The sequence below is a fragment of the Scyliorhinus canicula genome, chromosome 10, assembly GCF_902713615.1.
Source record: "Scyliorhinus canicula chromosome 10, sScyCan1.1, whole genome shotgun sequence".
Lineage (NCBI taxonomy): Eukaryota > Metazoa > Chordata > Chondrichthyes > Carcharhiniformes > Scyliorhinidae > Scyliorhinus > Scyliorhinus canicula.
In genome coordinates, this window is record NC_052155.1 from 85,729,738 (window position 1) to 85,749,878 (window position 20,141).

At 47.3% G+C, this 20,141-nt stretch overlaps 1 protein-coding gene across 3 annotated transcripts in view; it reads left to right on the forward strand.

Annotated features, from left to right (window-relative positions):
- Positions 1 to 20,141, forward strand: part of mapre2 (microtubule-associated protein, RP/EB family, member 2) — a 121,818-nt gene that overhangs the window by 84,860 nt on the left and 16,817 nt on the right. For all 3 annotated transcript variants that reach the window (XM_038809292.1, XM_038809294.1, XM_038809293.1), the window contains exon 3: positions 5,770 to 5,915. In XM_038809292.1, the coding sequence (XP_038665220.1) occupies positions 5,770 to 5,915 (146 nt within the window). The remainder of the gene's footprint in view (positions 1 to 5,769; positions 5,916 to 20,141) is intronic.

Here is a 20,141-nt window from a genome sequence, read left to right on the forward strand (position 1 = left end):
TTGCTCACTCTCCTAGCCTGTCCAAGTCCTTCTGCAGCCTCCCTGCTTCCTCAACACTACCTAACCCTCTAGATATCATGTGCAAACGTAAGAACAATACCCAGAGTTCCATCTTCCAGATCGTTAATGTATATCGTGAATAGTTCTGGTCCCAACAGAATAGTTCTGGCCCCTGCGGAACACCACTTGTCACCGGCTGCCATCCTGAAAAAGACCCCTTTATCCCCACTCTCTGCCTTCTGCCAGTCAACCAATCCTCTATCCATGCCCGGACCTTCCCCTAACACCATGGGCTCTGCTCTTATTTAGCAGCCTCCTGTATGGCAGCGTGTCAAAACTTTGGAAATTCAAATAGATCATGTCCTTTGTCTAACTTCCTTGTTACCTCCTCAAAGAAATCTAACAAATTTGTCATGCATGGCTTCTCCTTGATGAATCCGTGCTGACTCTCCTATTTAACCATGCACTTCCAGGACCCTGCAATTTCATCCTTAATAATAGGCTCTGAATCGGGCTAACTGGCCTATAATTTCCCATCTTCTGCCTCTCTCCCTCCTTTAAACAGGGGTGTTGCATTAGCCATTTTCCAGTCTTCTGGGATCCTCCCTGTCAGCGGTGATTCCTGAAAGATCACCACCAATGCCCCACAATCTCCTCCGCTATCTCCTTCAGAACCTTGGGGTGTAGTTCATCCTATATGGGTGATTTACCCACCCTCTGACCTTTCAGCTTCCCCAGCACCTTCTCCTTACGGATGGCCACTGCACTCACCTATGCTGCCTGACTCTCTTGAAGTTCTGGCATGCCACTGGTGTTTTCCACCGTGAAGACTGATGCAAAATACCTATTCAGTTCCACTGCCATTTTTTTGATCCCCATTACAACTTCTCCAGCCTCATTTTCAGTGGTCCAATGTCCATTCTTGCCTCTCTTACCTTTTTATATATCGAAAAAAATGCTTGTAATCTTCTTTTATATTAATAGCTAACTTACTTCGATTTCTTCTACTCTCCCCTTATTGCTTTCTTAGTTTTCTGCTTGCTTTCAAAGGCTTCCCAATCCTCTCATGCTCATCATGTGTGCTTTTTCATTTGTCTTAATGCTTTCCTTGACTTCTTTTGTCAAGTTCACCTGCCGATTTTTCCAGTTCACCTGCCGATTGAAGGCCCCCATGATTATTGTAATATTGCCTTTCTTGTATGTCTTTTCTAACTGCTGATTTTATTTTCTGTCCCACTTCCTGAAGACTGCTCGGGGGCTGTTCATAACTTCCATCAGGGTCTTTTCCTTTAAGATTCCTCGGCTCTACCCACACAGATTGTATGCCTTCTGATCCTATATCGCATCTTGCTATTGATTTAATTTCTTACTAACAATGCAACATCTGTCTGTCCTTTCAATGGGACACATATCCTTGGATATTTAGAGTCCAGCTCAGATCCCCTTGCACCATGTCTTTTTGTGATGCCCACAACATCGTACCCACCAATTTTAATATGCGCAACAAGCTCATTTACCTTGTTAAGTATGCTGCATGCATTTAGGTACAATGCTCTCAGTTCTGTGTTGACCACCCCCCCCCCCCCCCTCCCCCCCCCCCCCCCCCCCCCCCCCCCTTCTCATCGTTGTCCTTTATTTGCTGTGCCTGAAGTTAGATTCTTGCCACTTTCTATACTCTCTGATCTGATAAAGTTCTGGAAACTTTACTAACCTCTCATGAGCCCTCGGCTCCTTTTTACTAGTTTAAAGTCCTCATTATTTTTTTTAATAAATTTAGCGTACCCAATTATTTTTTCCAATTAAGGGGCAATTTAGTGTGGTCAATCCACCTATCCTGCACATCTTTTTTGGGTTGTGGGGGCGAAACCCACGGAGACACGGGGAGAATGTGCAAACTCCACACGGACAGTGACCCTGGGCCGGGATTCGAACCCGGGTCCTCAGCGCCGTAGGCAACAATGCTAACCACTGTGCCACCGTGCTGCCCTTAAAGTCATCATTATTAACCTACACACTCCGCTCCTTTTGGTTTTCTAATTTTCCGTACAATAAACACTTTCCCCCATACTATTTAGTTTAAAGCCCTATCTACAGCCCTAGTAATGTGATTCGCCAGGACTCTGGTCCCAGCATGATTTAGGTGAAGACTGTCCCATCAGAACAGTTCCCTCCCCCAGTACTGGTGCCAATGTCCCATGAATTCAAAATTATTTTTCCCACACCAACCTTTGAGCCACGCATTTACCTCCTTTAATCTTATTGATCCTGTGCCAATTAGCTCATGGCTCAGGTAGTAATCTATGATCATTACCTTTTTGCTTCTGCTTTTCAATTTAGTCCCTAACTGCTGAACATAGAACATAGAACATAGAACGATACAGCGCAGTACAGACCCTTCGGCCCTCGATGTTGCACCGACATGGAAAAAAAACTAACGGCCATCTAACCTACACTATGCCCTTATCATCCATATGCTTATCCAATAAATTTTTAAATGCCCTCAATGTCGGCGAGTTCACTACTGTTGCAGGTAGGGCATTCCACGGCCTCACCACTCTTTGCGTAAAAAACCCACCTCTGACCTCTGTCCTATATCTATTACCCCTCAATTTAAGGCTATGTCCCCTCGTGCTAGCCACCTCCATCCGCGGGAGAAGGCTCTCGCTGTCCACCCTATCTAACCCTCTGATCATTTTGTATGCCTCTATTAAGTCACCTCTTAACCTTCTTCTCTCTAACGAAAACAACCTCAAGTCCATCAGCCTTTCCTCATAAGATTTTCCCTCCATACCAGGCAACATCCTGGTAAATCTCCTCTGCACCCGTTCCAAAGCTTCCACGTCCTTCCTATAATGAGGTGACCAGAACTGTACGCAATACTCCAAATGCGGCCGAACTAGAGTTTTGTACAGTTTTGCTGAGTTCTTTGTCCTATGGCGTTGGTACCGACGTAGACCATGACAACTGGATCTTTACCCTCCCACTCCCAAGATCCTCTGCAGCCCAGATGAGATGCCCCAAACCTAAACACCAGGCAATACAACCAGAGAACCGTGTCTATACCCCTAACTATACTATCCCCAATTACGCCCCCCACTTAAATGGCTGGCACCCTTTATCACGGTGTTGTGGTCAGTGTGCTCATCCTCCCCACAGTCCCTGCTCTCATCCACACAGGGAGAGCAACAACCTCAAACCTGTTGGACAAGGATGAGGGCTGAGTCTCTTGCAACCCAGCTTCAGGATCCCTATTTAACTCATAGCCACACCTTCCTGTCCCTGGCCAACTTCTTCAAGGTATTTAATCTAAGGGGTGTGATTGCCTCCTGCAACACAGCATCCAGGTAGCTCTCCCACTCCCTGATGTGTTGCAGCATCTGAAGCTCAGATTCCAGCTCATCAACTCTGAGCCGAGATTGCACAAGCAACTAATACTTGCTACAGATGTGTTTACTAGGAATCACAATGGGGTCCACTAGCTCCCACATCATGCAGGCACAACACATCGTCTGGCCTTGCCCATCAATTTAATTTAATTAGTTTTTAATTTGATTTTTTAAATTTAAATTTCCAGCTGGTTTTAGTCTCCTTTTTACCTTCGAGTAAGTAAATAAAATAGGTAATGTAAATTAGCAGTTACTTAACAGTTAATTAACTTACCGTTTTCCTTTGACGTCACACTTTGTTTTTCCCCAAGAAACAGTGGAAGGATGAGGTCAAACCTTGGCATCTTTTATAGCATGACTATTGGCATTGCAGCCATCAAATAGCAATGCAAAGATGGACTGGAGCTTGCAAGTTTCAGTTTTGAAAGATCTCAGAATCCCCACTCTTCAACCTACCATTATTTCCAGATCACAACCAAGGGAGTTCACAAAGGTTCAACTAACATACTGAATAGAGAAAACCTGCTACATTCATTGCACTTTGGGTGATTTGCTACATGCTACTTGACTTAATTTTCACTTTTCAAGTGTTGAATTAACACAGGAAGATTCTTGTACATGAAAAATCCTATTCTGCCCAATACAATACAAATAACTGTACTCTAAGCAAGTGCGTCTTTTCACAAGGGTCAGTGCAAATCAGGACCATATGTTATCGTATGCATTGGACTAATTTTTATAAGGTTATAAAAATCCTCAATCCAGTAGCAGGCTACATTTGAGGTGTGCTCAATGTATTGGCCTGGTCCATTGTCTACTGCCATGCTTGAATATGTTTCAGTAGTTTTCAAGTTGTAACTATTACAGATGTCCCTTGAATATCTTAATTCTGTTATTAAGGCACTTTGATCACTGGCTAGCTACAATAAACTTCTCGAAGATGCCTACTTTCACATCATGTATACCTGAGTTTAGTGTATCCAGCATCCCAAGAGCTGCACAGTATCTTCAAGACTGCTTCATACTCTTATCGTGAAAGTTGTGATGTTAAAAACCATTTTTGTCATCTCGGGGTTGACTTTTCATTTCTACAATTGAATCAGATACAACAATAGTTCCCTTGGTACTAGCCAATGAAAATAGACCAACTCTCTTCTTTGACATACTCTTGCACATATTTATTGAAACTGGTTATAGATGCATTCTTGAACTGAATGGGGAGTTAGTGATAGAACCATGTTATCTCCGATTCTATCCCAATAACCCAATTTATTGAAAAGTCCTGGGCATTTTAAATCAATACTTTTGATCCTGTTCACCAACGACTAGTATGGTTATTCCAAAAAAAAATATTAGAAGACAATTAATAATGTGTATGAAAAACTGATCATGTAGAATTGCACCAGTGTAGATTTATTCCCAGAAATATTTTTAGTACACTCTGATAGGATGAATCTACAGTATGTTTGTCATTGAAATTAAAAGAATGTATAATTTGTGCATCAGTGCTAGTGTCAAATGTATAATTGCATGTCCACTTTTTCGTGTGTTCGTTTTTATCAGATGTTGGAGTGCTAAGTAAACATTTCTACGCCAAGGAGACCATCATTTCAAATTGCAGTGTGTTTTTATTGTTTAATGACACTTTGTTTTCAGTCATGCTGGAAAGGGATCTTCATCAGCTCCAATAAAAGCTGAAAAATAACTCATTTTTCTATTTCAGTTCCAGTCCAGTGGTGCAAGTTAAACTCCTAATTAAGCGAGTATTTTTCATACTTTGACTAGCTTTTTGGTAACCTTCTGACTTTTGTACCTTTTTGGGTGCAATCTGTTTGTCCTTCACAGTTGGTTCTTCTTTGTGAAATTTCTTTGACCAAAAAGAAGTAACTGCAACAAGAAACTGACTTAAAAATTGCAACTAACCCTGCAAAGAGATTTTAGTTTTTCATATACTCATAATGTAACCTATAAATTGCATTTTAAATGCATGGGATTTGTTTTCGTCCATTGTGTTCTGTGACTAAAACTTGAAACTAATATTTTTATCATAAATCTGTGAATAAGTGCGACTAGTTAAACTAAAATAACTACAATATACTAATGAGTGTTGAATGAGCCGAGTTAGGTAAGTGATATAGAATGATATGGGGGGGGAAACAATTCTCTTAAGCCTGAGAACTGTAGGTTATCTTTAAAATTCTTAACATTGCAACTTCTTATATCTTGTTCCCCCCCCCCCAATAACTTCTTTTGGAATTTATATGGTGTAACACCTCGAGTATAGCTGAAAATTATTCAGATAATTCATGTGTGTTAGCCTATTCTCTGACAAATGTTTTAAACGGCACCATGACGCAAATTTATTTTTATCATCATCTTTCAGGTGCGGCATACTGCCAGTTCATGGATATGTTATTCTCTGGCTGTATAAGTTTGAAGAAAGTAAAATTCCAGGCTAAATTGGAACATGAGTACATACACAATTTCAAACTGCTACAGGCATCATTTAAGAGAATGAATGTTGATAAAGTAAGTATGTTTCAAATTATTCAGGCTGTAGTTACGGGATAGCAATCTTGACGAAGGATTGAATTTTTCATTGCTATAGTAAATATCCAATAGCGTTGCTATAGTTACATTAACTAAACTGTTTGAAGGGTAAGAGGCATTGCAATGTTGAAGTTTTCATGGGGGTGGGTTTACACATCGTTACAATTTGTGCAGAAATTTGTAAGTGACTTTGAAATAATTTGTTTTGGACCAGTTCCTGGGAAATCATGGGCAAGAATTTTTAGGCCGTAGGGTTTATTACATGCCTGCCAATCACAAGCACCCAGGCAGCCACTTAATGCTTTGAGGAGCATTAATTGGCTGAAGACGGGACTTGTGCTTCTCATTTGAGAGAAACTCCCACATCAAAGTGCCGATGTGGAAAGGGGGCACTTGAGGGTGACCACCTCCCCCCCTCCCTTCCCTGCCCGTGCAGGGTGACCTGCCAGCTTCCCTTATCCCTGAACCCCCAAACCAAATTTTTGTTGAGATCTTGTAGATGGATGCTGATATGTGTAACTTTCTTGTTTCTTCAAATTACAATGATGAGTCGTGAAATCTTCTGAAGCATAATCATTTTCTTGTATTATATCTTTGTGTTACATTGGGTGAAATTTAGTTTCTGGTTTTGCCCACCGGTTGAAGATCAGGTGGGAGCCCCGTATTGCCTCTATATGGAAGGAACAATACAATTAATTGCACTCTGGCATTTAGCTGGCCAGTGTTGGGCCTTTCATACAATTAAGACCCTTGGAGGGCAGAAATCCTGCCCCAAGAACTGGCTACTGCCAGTAATCCTCCATGGCCTACCCAAAGGATTGAGGCTGGATTCCTGGGGACAGGTAAATGGAACAGGATGGGGATTGCAGGTAGGGAGTCGAGAGCGAGATTGGGAGGGGTCCTGGGAGGCAAAGGAAGAGGGTGACTTTCTGTGGCGCCGTCCCTTCATGATACCGGGGTGCCTCAGTCGGGCACCGTGTGGCCATCAATGAGGGACCTCCCCAATATGGGGGCACGGGCGTACCCAACAGAGTTTACTGGGCAGCCTTTAGGAGTCATTCTCGACTCTTTGAGTCCTGTTAAATCCCTGACCCGCCATTAAATTCCAGTGGGCTCAGATAATTTACTTTTAAGTAGCTAATTTATTATCCTAATTTGACTCTACTGATCTTTTATACTTCATGGTTGGTGCTTTTTATTCCTACCTATATTTTGCTGGTTGGTATTTTCTGTTTGTTCAATTGGGATTTGTTCCCATTTTTAGTGTCTGTGAAATTTGAGCCAGTATGAGATGCATATCTGGTAAAGTTCCTTTGTGTCACTAGTGGCGTATATCACAAAATTGGCCATTCCATTCTACAATTTTCCACCCATTCATTGTAATGCACACAAAATCAGAGACAATTTTACAATATGCACTTCCTTTAATCTTGAAAGTTTTCATGTTCACATTTCAACGAGCAATGTTAAATAAATGGAGTATTAAGCATGGTTTCCATATTACATTAAAAAATGTAGAATTATTGGAGAAAATATTAGAGAAGCTATAAGGTAGATTCATGAACGAGAGACAAGTTATCAAGAAAGATTATCTCCCTTGGGATTTTTGTTTCCCTGGGCACTTGTATATAAGTCACCACTTTAAACTACAGTATTTCCATGGCTACACAAAATAACTTTGTGTCCGTGCTCTTCAACAAATTAAACTCTATGAAAACGTTGATGGAATCTCTTACGACTTTCAGGAATGTAGAGGATTTGGAAGCAAGAATGATTTTTATATTCAGAAACTGAATTTGAGAACTGGGGACATTAGTTTAAAGTTGAGTTGATTAGAAAAGGAGATTTGTGCAACTTTTTTAAGTAAGTGACGATTTCCACGTATCTATCAGCCGGAATACTGGAAACATAAGAACATAACATAAGAACTAGGAGCAGGAGTAGGCCATCTGGCCCCTCGAGCCTGCTCCGCCATTCAATTAGATCATGGCTGATCTTTTGTGGACTCAGCTCCACTTTCCTCCCGAACACCATAACCCTTAATCCCTTTATTCTTCAAAAAAACTATCTATCTTTACCTTAAAAACATGTAATGAAGGAGCCTCAACTGCTTCACTGGGCAAGGAATTCCATAGATTCACAACCCTTTGGGTGAAGAAGTTCCTCCTAAACTCAGTCCTAAATCTACTTCCCCTTATTTTGAGGCTATGTCCCCTAGTTCTGCTTTCACCCACCAGTGGAAACAACCTGCCCGCATCTATCCTATCTATTCCCTTCATAATTTTAAATGTTTCTATAAGATCCCCCCTCATCCTTCTAAATTCCAACGAGTACAGTCCCAGTCTACTCAACCTCTCCTCATAATCCAACCCCTTCAGCTCTGGGATTAACCTAGTGAATCTCCTCTGCACACCCTCCAGCGCCAGTACGTCCTTTCTCAAGTAAGGAGACCAAAACTGAACACACTACTCCAGGTGTGGCCGCACTAACACCTTATACAATTGCAACATAACCTCCCTAGTCTTAAACTCCATCCCTCTAGCAATGAAGGACAAAATTCCATTTGCCTTCTTAATCACCTGTTGCACTTGTAAACCAACCTTCTGTGACTCATGCACTAGCACACCCAAGTCTCTCTGAACAGCGGCATGCTTTAATATTTTATCGTTTAAATAATAATCCCGTTTTCTGTTATTCCTACCAAAATGGATAACCTCACATTTGTCAACATTGTATTCCATCTGCCAGACCCTAGCCCATTCACTTAACCTATCCAAATCCCTCTGCAGACTTCCAGTATCCTCTGCACTTTTCGCTTTACCACTCATCTTAGTGTCGTCTGCAAACTTGGACACTTTGCCCTTGATCCCCAACTCCAAATCATCTATGTAAATTGTGAACAATTGTGGGCCCAGCACGGATCCCTGAGGGACACCACTAGCTACTGATTGCCAACCAGAGAAACACCCATTTATCCCAACTCTTTGCTTTCTATTAATTAACCAATCCTCTATCCATGCTACTACTTTACCCTTAATGCCATGCATCTTTATCTTATGCAGCAACCTTTTGTGTGGCACCTTGTCAAAGGCTTTCTGGAAATCCAGATATACCACATCCATCGGCTCCCGTTATCTACTGCACTGGTAATGTCCTCAAAAAATTCCACTAAATTAGTTAGGCATGACCTGCCTTTTACGAACCCATGCTGCGTCTGCCCAATGGGACAATTTCTATCCAGATGCCTCGCAATTTCTTCCTTGATGATAGATTCCAGCATCTTCCCTATTACCGAAGTTAAACTCACTGGCCTATAATTTCCTGCTTTCTGCCTACCTCCTTTTTTAAACAGTGGCGTCACGTTTGCTAATTTCCAATCCACCGGGACCACCCCAGAGTCTAGTGAATTTCGGTAAATTATCACTAGTGCATCTGCAATTTCCCTAGCCATCTCTTTTAGCACTCTGGGATGCATTCCATCAGGGCCAGGAGACTTGTCTACCTTTAGCCCCATTAGCTTGCCCATCACTCCCTCCTTAGTGATAACAATCCTCTCAAGGTCCTCACCTGTCATAGCCTCATTTCTATCAGTCGCTGGCATGTTATTTGTGTCTTCCACTGTGAAGACCGACCCAAAAAACCTGTTCAGTTCCTCAGCCATTTCCTCAGTGAATCTCCTAGTGAATCTCCTCTGCACACCCTCCAGAAAAAAAAGCCATGTCAGGTGTTCATAGAATCATAGAATCCCTACAGTGCCGAAGGTGGCCATTTGTCCCATTGAGTTTGCACCGATCCATGTCCCATCCTATCCCTGCAACCCCATAACCTAACTTTCACATCCCTGGATACTGAGGGGCAATTTAGAATGGCCAATCCACCTACCCTGTACATCTTGGGTGTTGAAACAGGATTAATTCCCATTAAGGAAATACAGGCCCTACTAGTTATAGAATCACGTCTTTTCTGTCAGCAGATGAATGCGTGATGGAAAGACTAGAAAAACCTCTGCCTGAAACATTGCTATGCTATTAATACCCTACCAAATGGACGCTTTTGCATGAACACAATTTGCAAGCAAAATGAGATGGACAGTAAATGTAGCTGACACCTTGATACTGAAGTGTAAGAGCAAATATCATTGACAAAAATGTATTCCCTTGGCATTTAGAATCATAGAACTGTAGAATAGTAAATTCAATCTGCATTGAATTCAATACCAGCGCGCTTATGTTCTCTTGATATTTCACTATCCTCCTCATGGTTCATAAACTTTCAAATTCGTATCATCCACACATTTTGAAATTGTGCCATGCACACTCAAATATAGGTGATTAATATCGATCAAGAAAAACAGTAGTCCAAATACTGATCCTGGGGAACCCCACTGTTAACGATCTTCCTGTCCAAGAAATAACAGTTCACCACTACCCTGTATTTACTTCCCTCCACATGCTGGGATGCACCACCTCTGGTCCTGGTGACATATTGATCTCCGTACAGCCAGCCTGTGTAATAACCTTCTCATCAAATTTTAGCAGCACCAGTGTCTTAACTGTCATGATATGGATATTGACTGAGATGTTAAGAGTTAACAAGTTAATGACAATGTTTTTAACACTGGAGGGAACCACCGAACAGTTATCTATATCATGTGACTTTGGGGATTCTGGGATTAGATAATTTGAGTGGAGAGTTAGGAGAGAGCTGGAATAGGGTCAGACAGAGAGAGCAGTAGTATATTTGAAAGTTCTGTAAGTTAGAGATAGCATAGTTTTATCCACACATATATACAGAATCAATGGGAGGATGACAAGCTTGTGTGATGCGTTGGGCTGAGTTCACCACACTCTGCAGTTTCTTGCGATCTTGGGCCGAGCAGTTGCCATACCAAGCTGTAATGCAGTCGGATAGGATGCTCTCATGGCACATCTGTAGAAGTTTGTGAGAGTTGATGCAGGCATGCCGAATTTCTTTAGCTTCCATAGAAAGTAGAGACGTTGTTGGGCTTTCTTGACTGTTGCATCAAAGTGAGTGGACCCGGACAGACTGTTGGTGATGGTGACCCCCAGGAACTTAAAGCTATCAACCGTCTCTACCTTGGAGCTATTATCATAGAATTTACAGTGCAGAAGGAAGCCACTCGGCCCATCGAGTCTGCACCGGCTCTTGGAAAGAACACCCTACCAAGGTCAACACCTCCACTCTATCCCCATAACCCAGTAACCCCACCCAACACTAAGGGCAATTTTGGACACTGAGGGCAATTTATCACTGCCAATCCACCTAACCTGCACATCTTTGGGCTGTGGGAGGAAACTGGAACACCCGGAGGAAACCCATGCAGACACTGGGAGAATGTGCAGACTCCGCACAGACAGTGACCCAAGCCGGAATCGAACCTGGGACCTTGGAGTTGTGAAGCATTTGTGCTAATCACTATGCTACCGTGCTGCCCTTTGATGTAGACGGTCACACTAAAACACTCTACTTTTATACAGCGCTAACTTCACCCTATTAAAGGCCGCCCGCCTCTTTGCCAACTCTGCCCCGACATCGATAAATTCAGATGCAGCTTCCTTCCCACCTCACACCCCGGTTTTCTTTGGCCCATTTCAAAACCGTTCCTTCGTTTGGTAATTGTAAAAATGAGCCATCACTGCCTGTGGTTGTTAATTTGCTCAAGATCTCTGTTGGCGTGTTCGGTGGGCCAATTTCGATTCCAATTTACCTGGGCCAGATCCCTTCTCATTCTATTTGAAGTTGGCCAGCTAATTATTTTTACCCAGGATTGCACCTTTTCATTGCCTCCCTCTAGACCTTTTATAATGCGAAGATCATTAAATGGTCCCACACTGACACTTGATCCACTTGACCCACCTCATTCTGCAGAACCAGATCACTGGACCAAAAACATAGCGATGGAAAATTCTCTTGAATGTACTTCATAAGCTCTTTGCCCCTTCCTGGTTTAAACTATGATAATTAAAGTCCCTTGTTATAACTACTCTTGTCATTTTTAAACCACTTCAATTTCCTTCCAAATGTCTTCCCCATATCCTTCCCACTGGTTGGTGGCCTGTAAAATGCCTGTAGAATTGCAGTCCTCTAATGCTGTAATGGTTCTTGAATTATTTCTGAACTTTAACCAAATCAATACTGTTCTTGACCCCTCTAGGTCATCCTCTGTAATATTCCCTATAATTGTTAGTTTGAGCTCATGCTCATCAAATACTAGATCCTTTTGAAGCCAGTAATTTTGTATGTTATCACTAATTCTATTTTAACTAAACATGCCCGGTGATAGCAGGTTGTGTTTGGATTGGCTGCCTAATTGGCACAGTAAATGTGATAGAATGTTTTTTTTTTTCAAAATGTTTTTTATTGCAAACCTATATAAAGAGTTACAACACATAAATAATTCTGGAAACAAGCTTCTCACCAAACAAGTATACAATTTGTAAAATCTTTTCCCCTTTTTCATTCTCGCTCTCGCTCTCGCTCTCTCTCTCTCTCCTCTCTCTCTCTCTCTCTCTCTCTCTCTCTCTCTCTCTCTCTCTCTCTCTCTCTCTCTCTCTCTCACTCTTTCCCCCACCACCACCTCACACAAACAACTCCTCAAATATTGTCACAAACCTCGCCTCAAAACCCTCTGCTCATCCCGTGAACTCATGTTTGATATTTTCAAGTCGAAGAAAGTCATTTAAGTCCCCCAGTCAGGCCGGTCGCCCCGGTGGCGTTGCTGACCGCCACTTCAATAAAATTTGTCGCCAGGCAATCTGAGAGGCAACGGTCATATCTTCGGCCCTCTCCATCAGCTCCGGCTTCTCCGATACCCCAAATATCGCCACCAAAGGGTGTGGCCTAACCTACTCCCCACTATCCTTGCTAGCGCCGCAAACACTCCCACCCAGAATCTCTCCACCTTTTCGCAGCCCCAGAACATATATGCGTGATTCGCTGGTCCCCGTTCACATTCATATGCCACCCCTTGAAAAAACCCACTCATTCTTGCCTGAGTCATACGTACCCTGTGTACGACCTTGAACTGTATCAGGCTTATCCTTGCGCACGAGGAGGTCGCATTTACTCTTCGTCGTGCCTCACTACATACTCCCCAGTTTATCTCCCCTCCCAGCTCACCTTCCCATTTCTCCTTAATATTCACCACCCACTCGCCTCCCTGTTCTCCCAGCCACCTGTATATGTCTCCGATCTTACCCTCCCATTCCACATCGGAAACAACAGTCGCTCCAGCAGGGTGCACCTTGGCAACCTGGGGAACCCTTTCCAAACCTTTCTCGCAAAGTCCCTTACCTGTAGGTACCTAAACTCACTTCGTCTCGGGAGCTCTACCCTCTCCTTCAGTTCCTCTGTACTGGCAAACCCTTCTTCCAGATCCCTCACCTTAACCAGCCCCACTTCTTTCCCCTTCCTATACATGCCATCCATCCTCCCTGGCCCAAACCCGTGACTTTCACACAACGGCATTAACACCGACATCCCCTCTATCCGAAATGGCCTCCTCAGCTGGTTTCAGATCTTCACCGTGGACTGCACCACAGGGCTCTTGAGTATCTGCTCAGCACCATTGGCAACGCTGTCGTCACCGTAGCCCTTGAGCTGGACCCCTTAACAGGATTCTTCCTCCATCTTAACCCATTAGAACATAGAACGATACAGCGCAGTACAGGCCCTTCGGCCCACGATGTTGCACCGACATGGGAAGTCAAAAACTAACGGCCATCTAACCTACAGTATGCCATTATCATCCGTATGCTTATCCAATAAACTTTTTTAAAAAATAATTTTTATTGGAATTTTTTACAGAAAATATAAAAATATAACAACAAGTATAGCAACAAGCAGTAATATGCAACTAACAGCCCCATAACACCCACAATTCCCCCCATACCGTAACATCACATGTATCACACTCTTTCTCCCCCCCCCCCCCCCCCCCCCCCCCCCCCCAACAAGAGAACTTAACCATAAATTAAAATTAAATAAATCAAATTTAAATAAAATAAGCAAACATAATCAACGTCCTTCCCCCGCCCACCTCCCCGGGTTGCTGCTGCTACTGTCCCAGTACCCTATTGTTGAGCCAGAAAGTCGAGGAAAGGTTGCCACCGTTTAAAGAACCCTTGCACCGATCTTCTCAGGGCGAATTTAACCTTCTCAAGCTTAATGAAGCCCGCCATGTCATTGATCCAGGTCTCCACGCTTGGGGGCCTCGCGTCCTTCCACTGTAGCAAAATCCTTCGCCAGGCTACTAGGGACGCAAAGGCCAGCACTCCGGCCTCTTTCGCCTCCTGCACTCCCCGGCTCTACCCCAACCCCAAAGATCGCGAGTCCCCATCCTGGCTTGACCCTGGATCCCACCACCCTCGACACCGTCCTCACCACCCCCTTCCAGAACTCCTCCAATGCCGGGCATGCCCAGAACATATGGGCATGGTTCGCTGGACTCCCCGAGCACCTGACACACCCATCTTCACCCCCAAAGAACCTACTCATCCTCGTCCCAGTCATGTGGGCCCTATGCAGCACCTTGAATTGGATGAGGCTAAGCCGCGCACACGAGGAGGAAGAATTTACCCCCTCCAGGGCATCAGCCCATGTCCCGTCTTCGATCTGTTCCCCCAGTTCCCCCTCCCACTTCGTTTTCAGCTCCTCTACTGACGCCTCTTCCACCTCCTGTATAAGCTTGTAGATATCGGATATCTTCCCCTCCCCGACCCAGACCCCCAAGAGAACCCTGTCACTCACCCCCCTCGCGGGGAGCGCAGGGAATCCCTCCACCTGCCGTCTAGCAAATGCCTTTACCTGCAGATATCTAAACATGTTTCCCGGCGGGAGCCCAAATTTCTCCTCCAACTCCCCCAGGCTCGCAAACCTTCCGTCTATAAACAGGTCCCTCAGCTGTCTAATGCTCGCTCTATACCATCCCCGAAATCCCCCATCCATGTTCCCCGGGACGAACCTATGGTTCCCCCTTAACGGAGCCTCCATCGAGCCCCCCACTTCTCCCCTATGTCGCCTCCACTGCTCCCAAATCTTGAGGGTAGCCACCACCACCGGACTCGTGGTATACCTCGTGGGAGGGAGCGGCCACAGCGCCGTTACCAGGGCCCCCAGGCTTGTATCCCCACAGGACGCTCTCTCCATCCGTTTCCATGCTGCCCCCTCCCCCTCCATCACCCACTTACGCACCATCGACATGTTGGCCGCCCAGTAGCACCCCGAGAGGTTGGGCAACGCCAGCCCCCCCCCCCCCCCCCCCCATCTCTACTCCGCTCCAAGAAGACCCTCTTCACCCTCAGGGTGCCATGCGCCCAAACAAATCCCATGATGCTGCTGGTCACCCTTTTTAAAAAAGGCCCTAGGGATAAAGATGGGCAAGCACTGGAAGAGGAACAAGAACCTCGGGAGAACCGTCATTTTATCGGATTGCACTCTGCCCGCCAGCGATAGCGGCACCATGTCCCACCTTTTAAATTCCTCCTCCATCTGTTCCACTAGTCTGGTGAAGTTAAGCTTATGAAGAGCCCCCCAACTCCTGGCCACCTGCGCCCCCAGGTACCTGAAACTCTTCACTGCCCTCCTGAAGGGGAGCCTCCCAATTCCCTCCCCCTGATCTCCCGGGTGCACTACAAATACCTCGCTCTTTCCTAAGTTCAGTTTATAGCCCGAGAAGCCCCCAAATTCCGCTAACAGCTCCATCACCCCCGGCATTCCCCCCTCTGGGTCCGCCACATATAACAGCAGGTCGTCCGCATACAGCGATACCCGGTGCTCCTCCCCACCCCGCACCAGACCCCTCCACTTCCCTGACTCCCTCAACGCCATGGCCAGCTGTTCAATCGCCAGTGCAAAGAGCAGGGGGGACAGGGGACACCCCTGCCTGGTCCCACGGTAAAGCCTAAAATACTCCGATCTCCTTCCATTTGTGACTACACTCGCCATCGGCGCCGCGTAAAGCAGCCTCACCCATTTGATGAATCCCTCCCCAAATCCAAACCTCTCCAGCACCTCCCACAGGTACCCCCACTCAACTCTATCAAACGCCTTCTCTGCATCCAGCGCCACCACTATCTCCGCCTCCCCCTCAACTGCCGGCATCATGATAACATTGAGCAGTCTCCGCACATTCGTGTTGAGCTGCCGCCCCTTGACAAATCCTGTCTGATCTTCATGAATTACCTCTGGCACACAATCCTCTATCCTGGTAGCCAGGATCTTTGCCAGCAACTTAGCGTCTACGTTAAGGAGCGAGATCAGCCTATATGATCCGCACTGCAAGGGGTCCTTATCCCGTTTTAGGATCAAAGAGATCAGTGCCTGCGACATCGTCGGGGGCAAGGCCCCCCCTCCCACGTCTCATTGAAAGTTCGCACCAGCAGGGGACCCACCAGGTCCGCATATTTTTTGTAAAATTCTGCCGGGAACCCGTCCGGCCCCGGGGCCTTACCTGACTGCATTTGCCCGATCCCCCTGACTAGCTCCTCCAACTCTATCGGCGCCCCCAGCCCCTCTACCAGCCTCTCTTGAACCCTTGGGAAACATAGCCTGTTCATGAAGCTCTCCATCCCCTCTCTCCCCCTCGGAGGTTCCGACCGGTATAATCCCTCGTAAAAGTCCCTAAAGACCCCATTTACTTCTGTCCCCTTCTGCACTACATTTCCACCCCCATCCTTCACTCCCCCAATTTCCCTAGCCGCACCTCGCCTACGGAGCTGATGCGCCAACATCCTGCTCGCCTTCTCTCCATACTCCTATACCGCGCCCTGCGCCCTCCTCCACTGTGTCTCCGCCTTTCTGGTGGTCAACAAGTCAAAATTGGCCTGCAACCTGCGCCGTTCTCCCAGCAACCCTTCCTCCCGTGCCTCCGTATATCTCCTGTCCACCTCCCAGAAGCTCTCCCACCAGTCTCTCCCTCTCCTTCCTCTCCCTCCTTTCCCTGTGGGCCCGGATGGAGATCAGCTCCCCCTGGATCACTGCTTTCAGAGCCTCCCAGACCATCCCCACCTGGACCTCCCCCGTATCATTGGTATCCAGATACCCCTCAATGCTTCTCCGAACCCTCTTATACACCACCTCCTCCGCCAGCATCCCCACATCCAGGCGCCAGAGCGGGCGCTGGTCCCGTGCCTCCCCCATCTCCAGATCAACCCAGTGCGGGGCATGGTCCGAAATCGCTATGGCCGAATACTCGGCATCCTGCACCCTCGGGATCAATCCCCTGCTCAGGACAAAAAAGTCTATCCGGGAATAAACCCTATGGACGTGAGAGAAAAAAGAATACTCCCGCGCTCTCGGTCTCCCAAACCTCCAGGGATCCACCCCTCCCATCTGGTCCATGTATCCCCTCAGCACTTTGGCCGCCGCCGGTCTCCTACCCGTCCTTGAACTGGACCAGACCAGTGTGGGATCCAGCACTGTGTTAAAATCTCCCCCCATGATCAGGCCCCCTGCCTCCAGGTCCGGGATGCGGCCCAACAATCGCCTCATGAAGCCAGCATCATCCCAATTCGGGGCATATACGTTCACCAGCACCACCTTCTCTCCCTGCAGCCTACCCCTCACCATGATATATCTGCCCTCCTTGTCCGACACCACCTCAGCCGCCTCAAACGCCACCCTCTTCCCCACTAGAATCGCCACCCCCGGTTCTTCGCGTCCAATCCTGAGTGATAAACCTGCTCCACCCACCCCTTCCTCAGACGGACCTGGTCCGCCACCTTCAGGTGGGTCTCCTGGAGCATAGCCACGTCCGCCTTCAACCCCCTTAGATGGGAGAACACCCTGGTTCTCTTAACCGGCCCGTTCAGCCCCCTCATATTCCAGGTAATCAGCCGGATCAGAGGGCAACCCACCCCCCTCCCCCGCCGACTAGCCATAGCTTGGCAGATGTTCTCCCCAGGCCAGCACACCCCGCTCGACCCGTTCCCCATAGTGATAGCGCCTCTCCTCTTCCCCCCCCGGCCCCCATTGGCTCCTTCCTCGTCGTTCCAGCAGCAACCCGGTATCCCCCCCCACCCCCAGGCTAGGACCCCTCCTAGCCGCGACGCACCCTCCATGGTACTTCCGTGAGTCAGCTGACTTCTGCTGACCCCGGCAGCTCCCGCCAAAACCTATCCCCTCACGGCTTGGGTTCATCCCCCTCTTGCCACACCTCCTTGGCATTGCTGCAGCGCGGGGAAAAAGACCCGTAGAGGCCCCGCCCCCACCGCAAGCTCCACCCCCCTGCCCCGCAGCGCGGGAAACCAGAGGAAAGCGCTTTCACACTGCCACACCCCACCCTTCTGACACAGTTCCCCAAAATCCAGTTTCCCCTCAATCCCCAGCCCCGTACAGAAGAGAACATATAGAACACAAACCCCCAACACTCCCCACCTAACCCACAACCATGCCCAACAAACAAACCCACCCGTAACCAGAGCAAACAGAAAACCAGCATACATAACACACATGTCGAAGTTGAAACAGTTGGAACAAAACAGCCACAGCAGAAACAACGCCGGCCAAAGTATGTCCCCAGGCCCTAGTTCGAGTCCAGCTTTTCCACCTGTACAAAGGCCCACGCCTCCTCCGGGGACTCTAAGTAATGATGCCGGTCCTTGTATGTCACCCACAGGCGCGCAGGCTGCAGCATTCCAAACCTGACCTGCTTAGCATGAAGCACCGCCTTCGTCCGGTTGAACCCGGCCCGCCGCTTAGCCACCTCCGCACTCCAGTCCTGGTAGATCCTCACTACCGAATTCTCCCATTTACTGCTCCTCTCTTTCTTGGCCCAGCGCAGCACACACTCCCGGTCACTGAATTGGTGGAACCGCACCAGCACCGCCCTCGGGGGCTCACCTGCCTTGGGCCTCCTGGCCATCACTCTGTGCGCTCCCTCGAGCTCCAGGGGCAAATGGAAGGACCCCGCTCCCATCAACGAGCTCAACATCGTGGTCACATACGCCGGGAGATCCGACCCCTCCAGCCCCTCCGCCAGGCCCAGGATCCTCAGATTCTTTCGCCTCGTGCGAACGTCCAGCTCCTCCAAACTGTCCTGCCACTTTTTATGAAGTGCCTCGTGCAACTCCACTTTCCCAACGACGACCACGGCCTCCTCCTCTCTTTCAACGGCCTGCTGCTGCAACTCCCGAATAGACTCCTCCTGTGCCGCCTGGGTCCCAAGCAGCTTGGTCGTAGTTGCATTCATGGAGTCCAGCAGCTCAGCATTCAACTCAGCAAAACAAAGTAGGAGCGAGGCCTGTTGCTCCTGCGCCCACTTCCACCAGTCCTCGGGTGTTGCGCCGGCCGCCATTTTGTTTTTCTTCCCCCGTTTTTTTTGGGGAGTTACTGCAGCCTTTTTCACCATATAGTGTGGGGCAAGTTCTTCCAGGCACCTTCCCCCACCGGGATACGTAGCAATAGCACCGTTTGGGGCCCTCAAAACGGCCCAAAAGTCCTTAAATAGCGGGAGCGCTGGCCGCCATTTTGTTTTTCTTCTCCTGTTTTTTGGGGGGGGCGTTACTGCAGCCTTTTTCACCATATAATGTGGGGCAAGTTCTTCCAGCCACCTTCCCCCACCAGGATGCGTAGAAACAGTGCCGTTTGGGGTCCTCAAAACGGCCCAAAAGTCCCTAAATAGCAGGACTGCTGGCCGCCATTTTGTTTTTCTTCTCCTGTTTTTTGGGGGCGTTACTGCAGCCTTTTTCACCATATAATGTGGGGCAAGTTCTTCCAGGCACCTTCCCCCACCGGGATGCGTAGAAACAGCTCCGTTTGGGGCCCTCGAAACGGCCCAAAAGACCCTAAATAGCGGGAGCTGCTGAACGTGCGGCTTAGCTCCGCATAGCCGCAACCGGAAGTCCCATCCAATAAACTTTTAAATGCCCTCAATGTTGGCGAGTTCACTACTGTTGCAGGTAGGGCATTCCACGGCCTCACCATTCTTTGCATAAAAAACCTACCTCTGACCTCTGTCCTATATCTATTACCCCTCAATTTAAGGCTATGTCCCCTCGTGCTAGCCACCTCCATCCGCGGAAGAAGGCTCTCACTGTCCACCCTATCTAACCCTCTGATCATTTTGTATGCCTCTATTGTACCTCCTCTCCTTCCCACCATTGCCTCACCTTCTCCATGTTCACAGCAGGCTCGGCAACGCCAATATTCCCTGCTGCCATTGTCTCTGTTACAGGATCCTCTTAA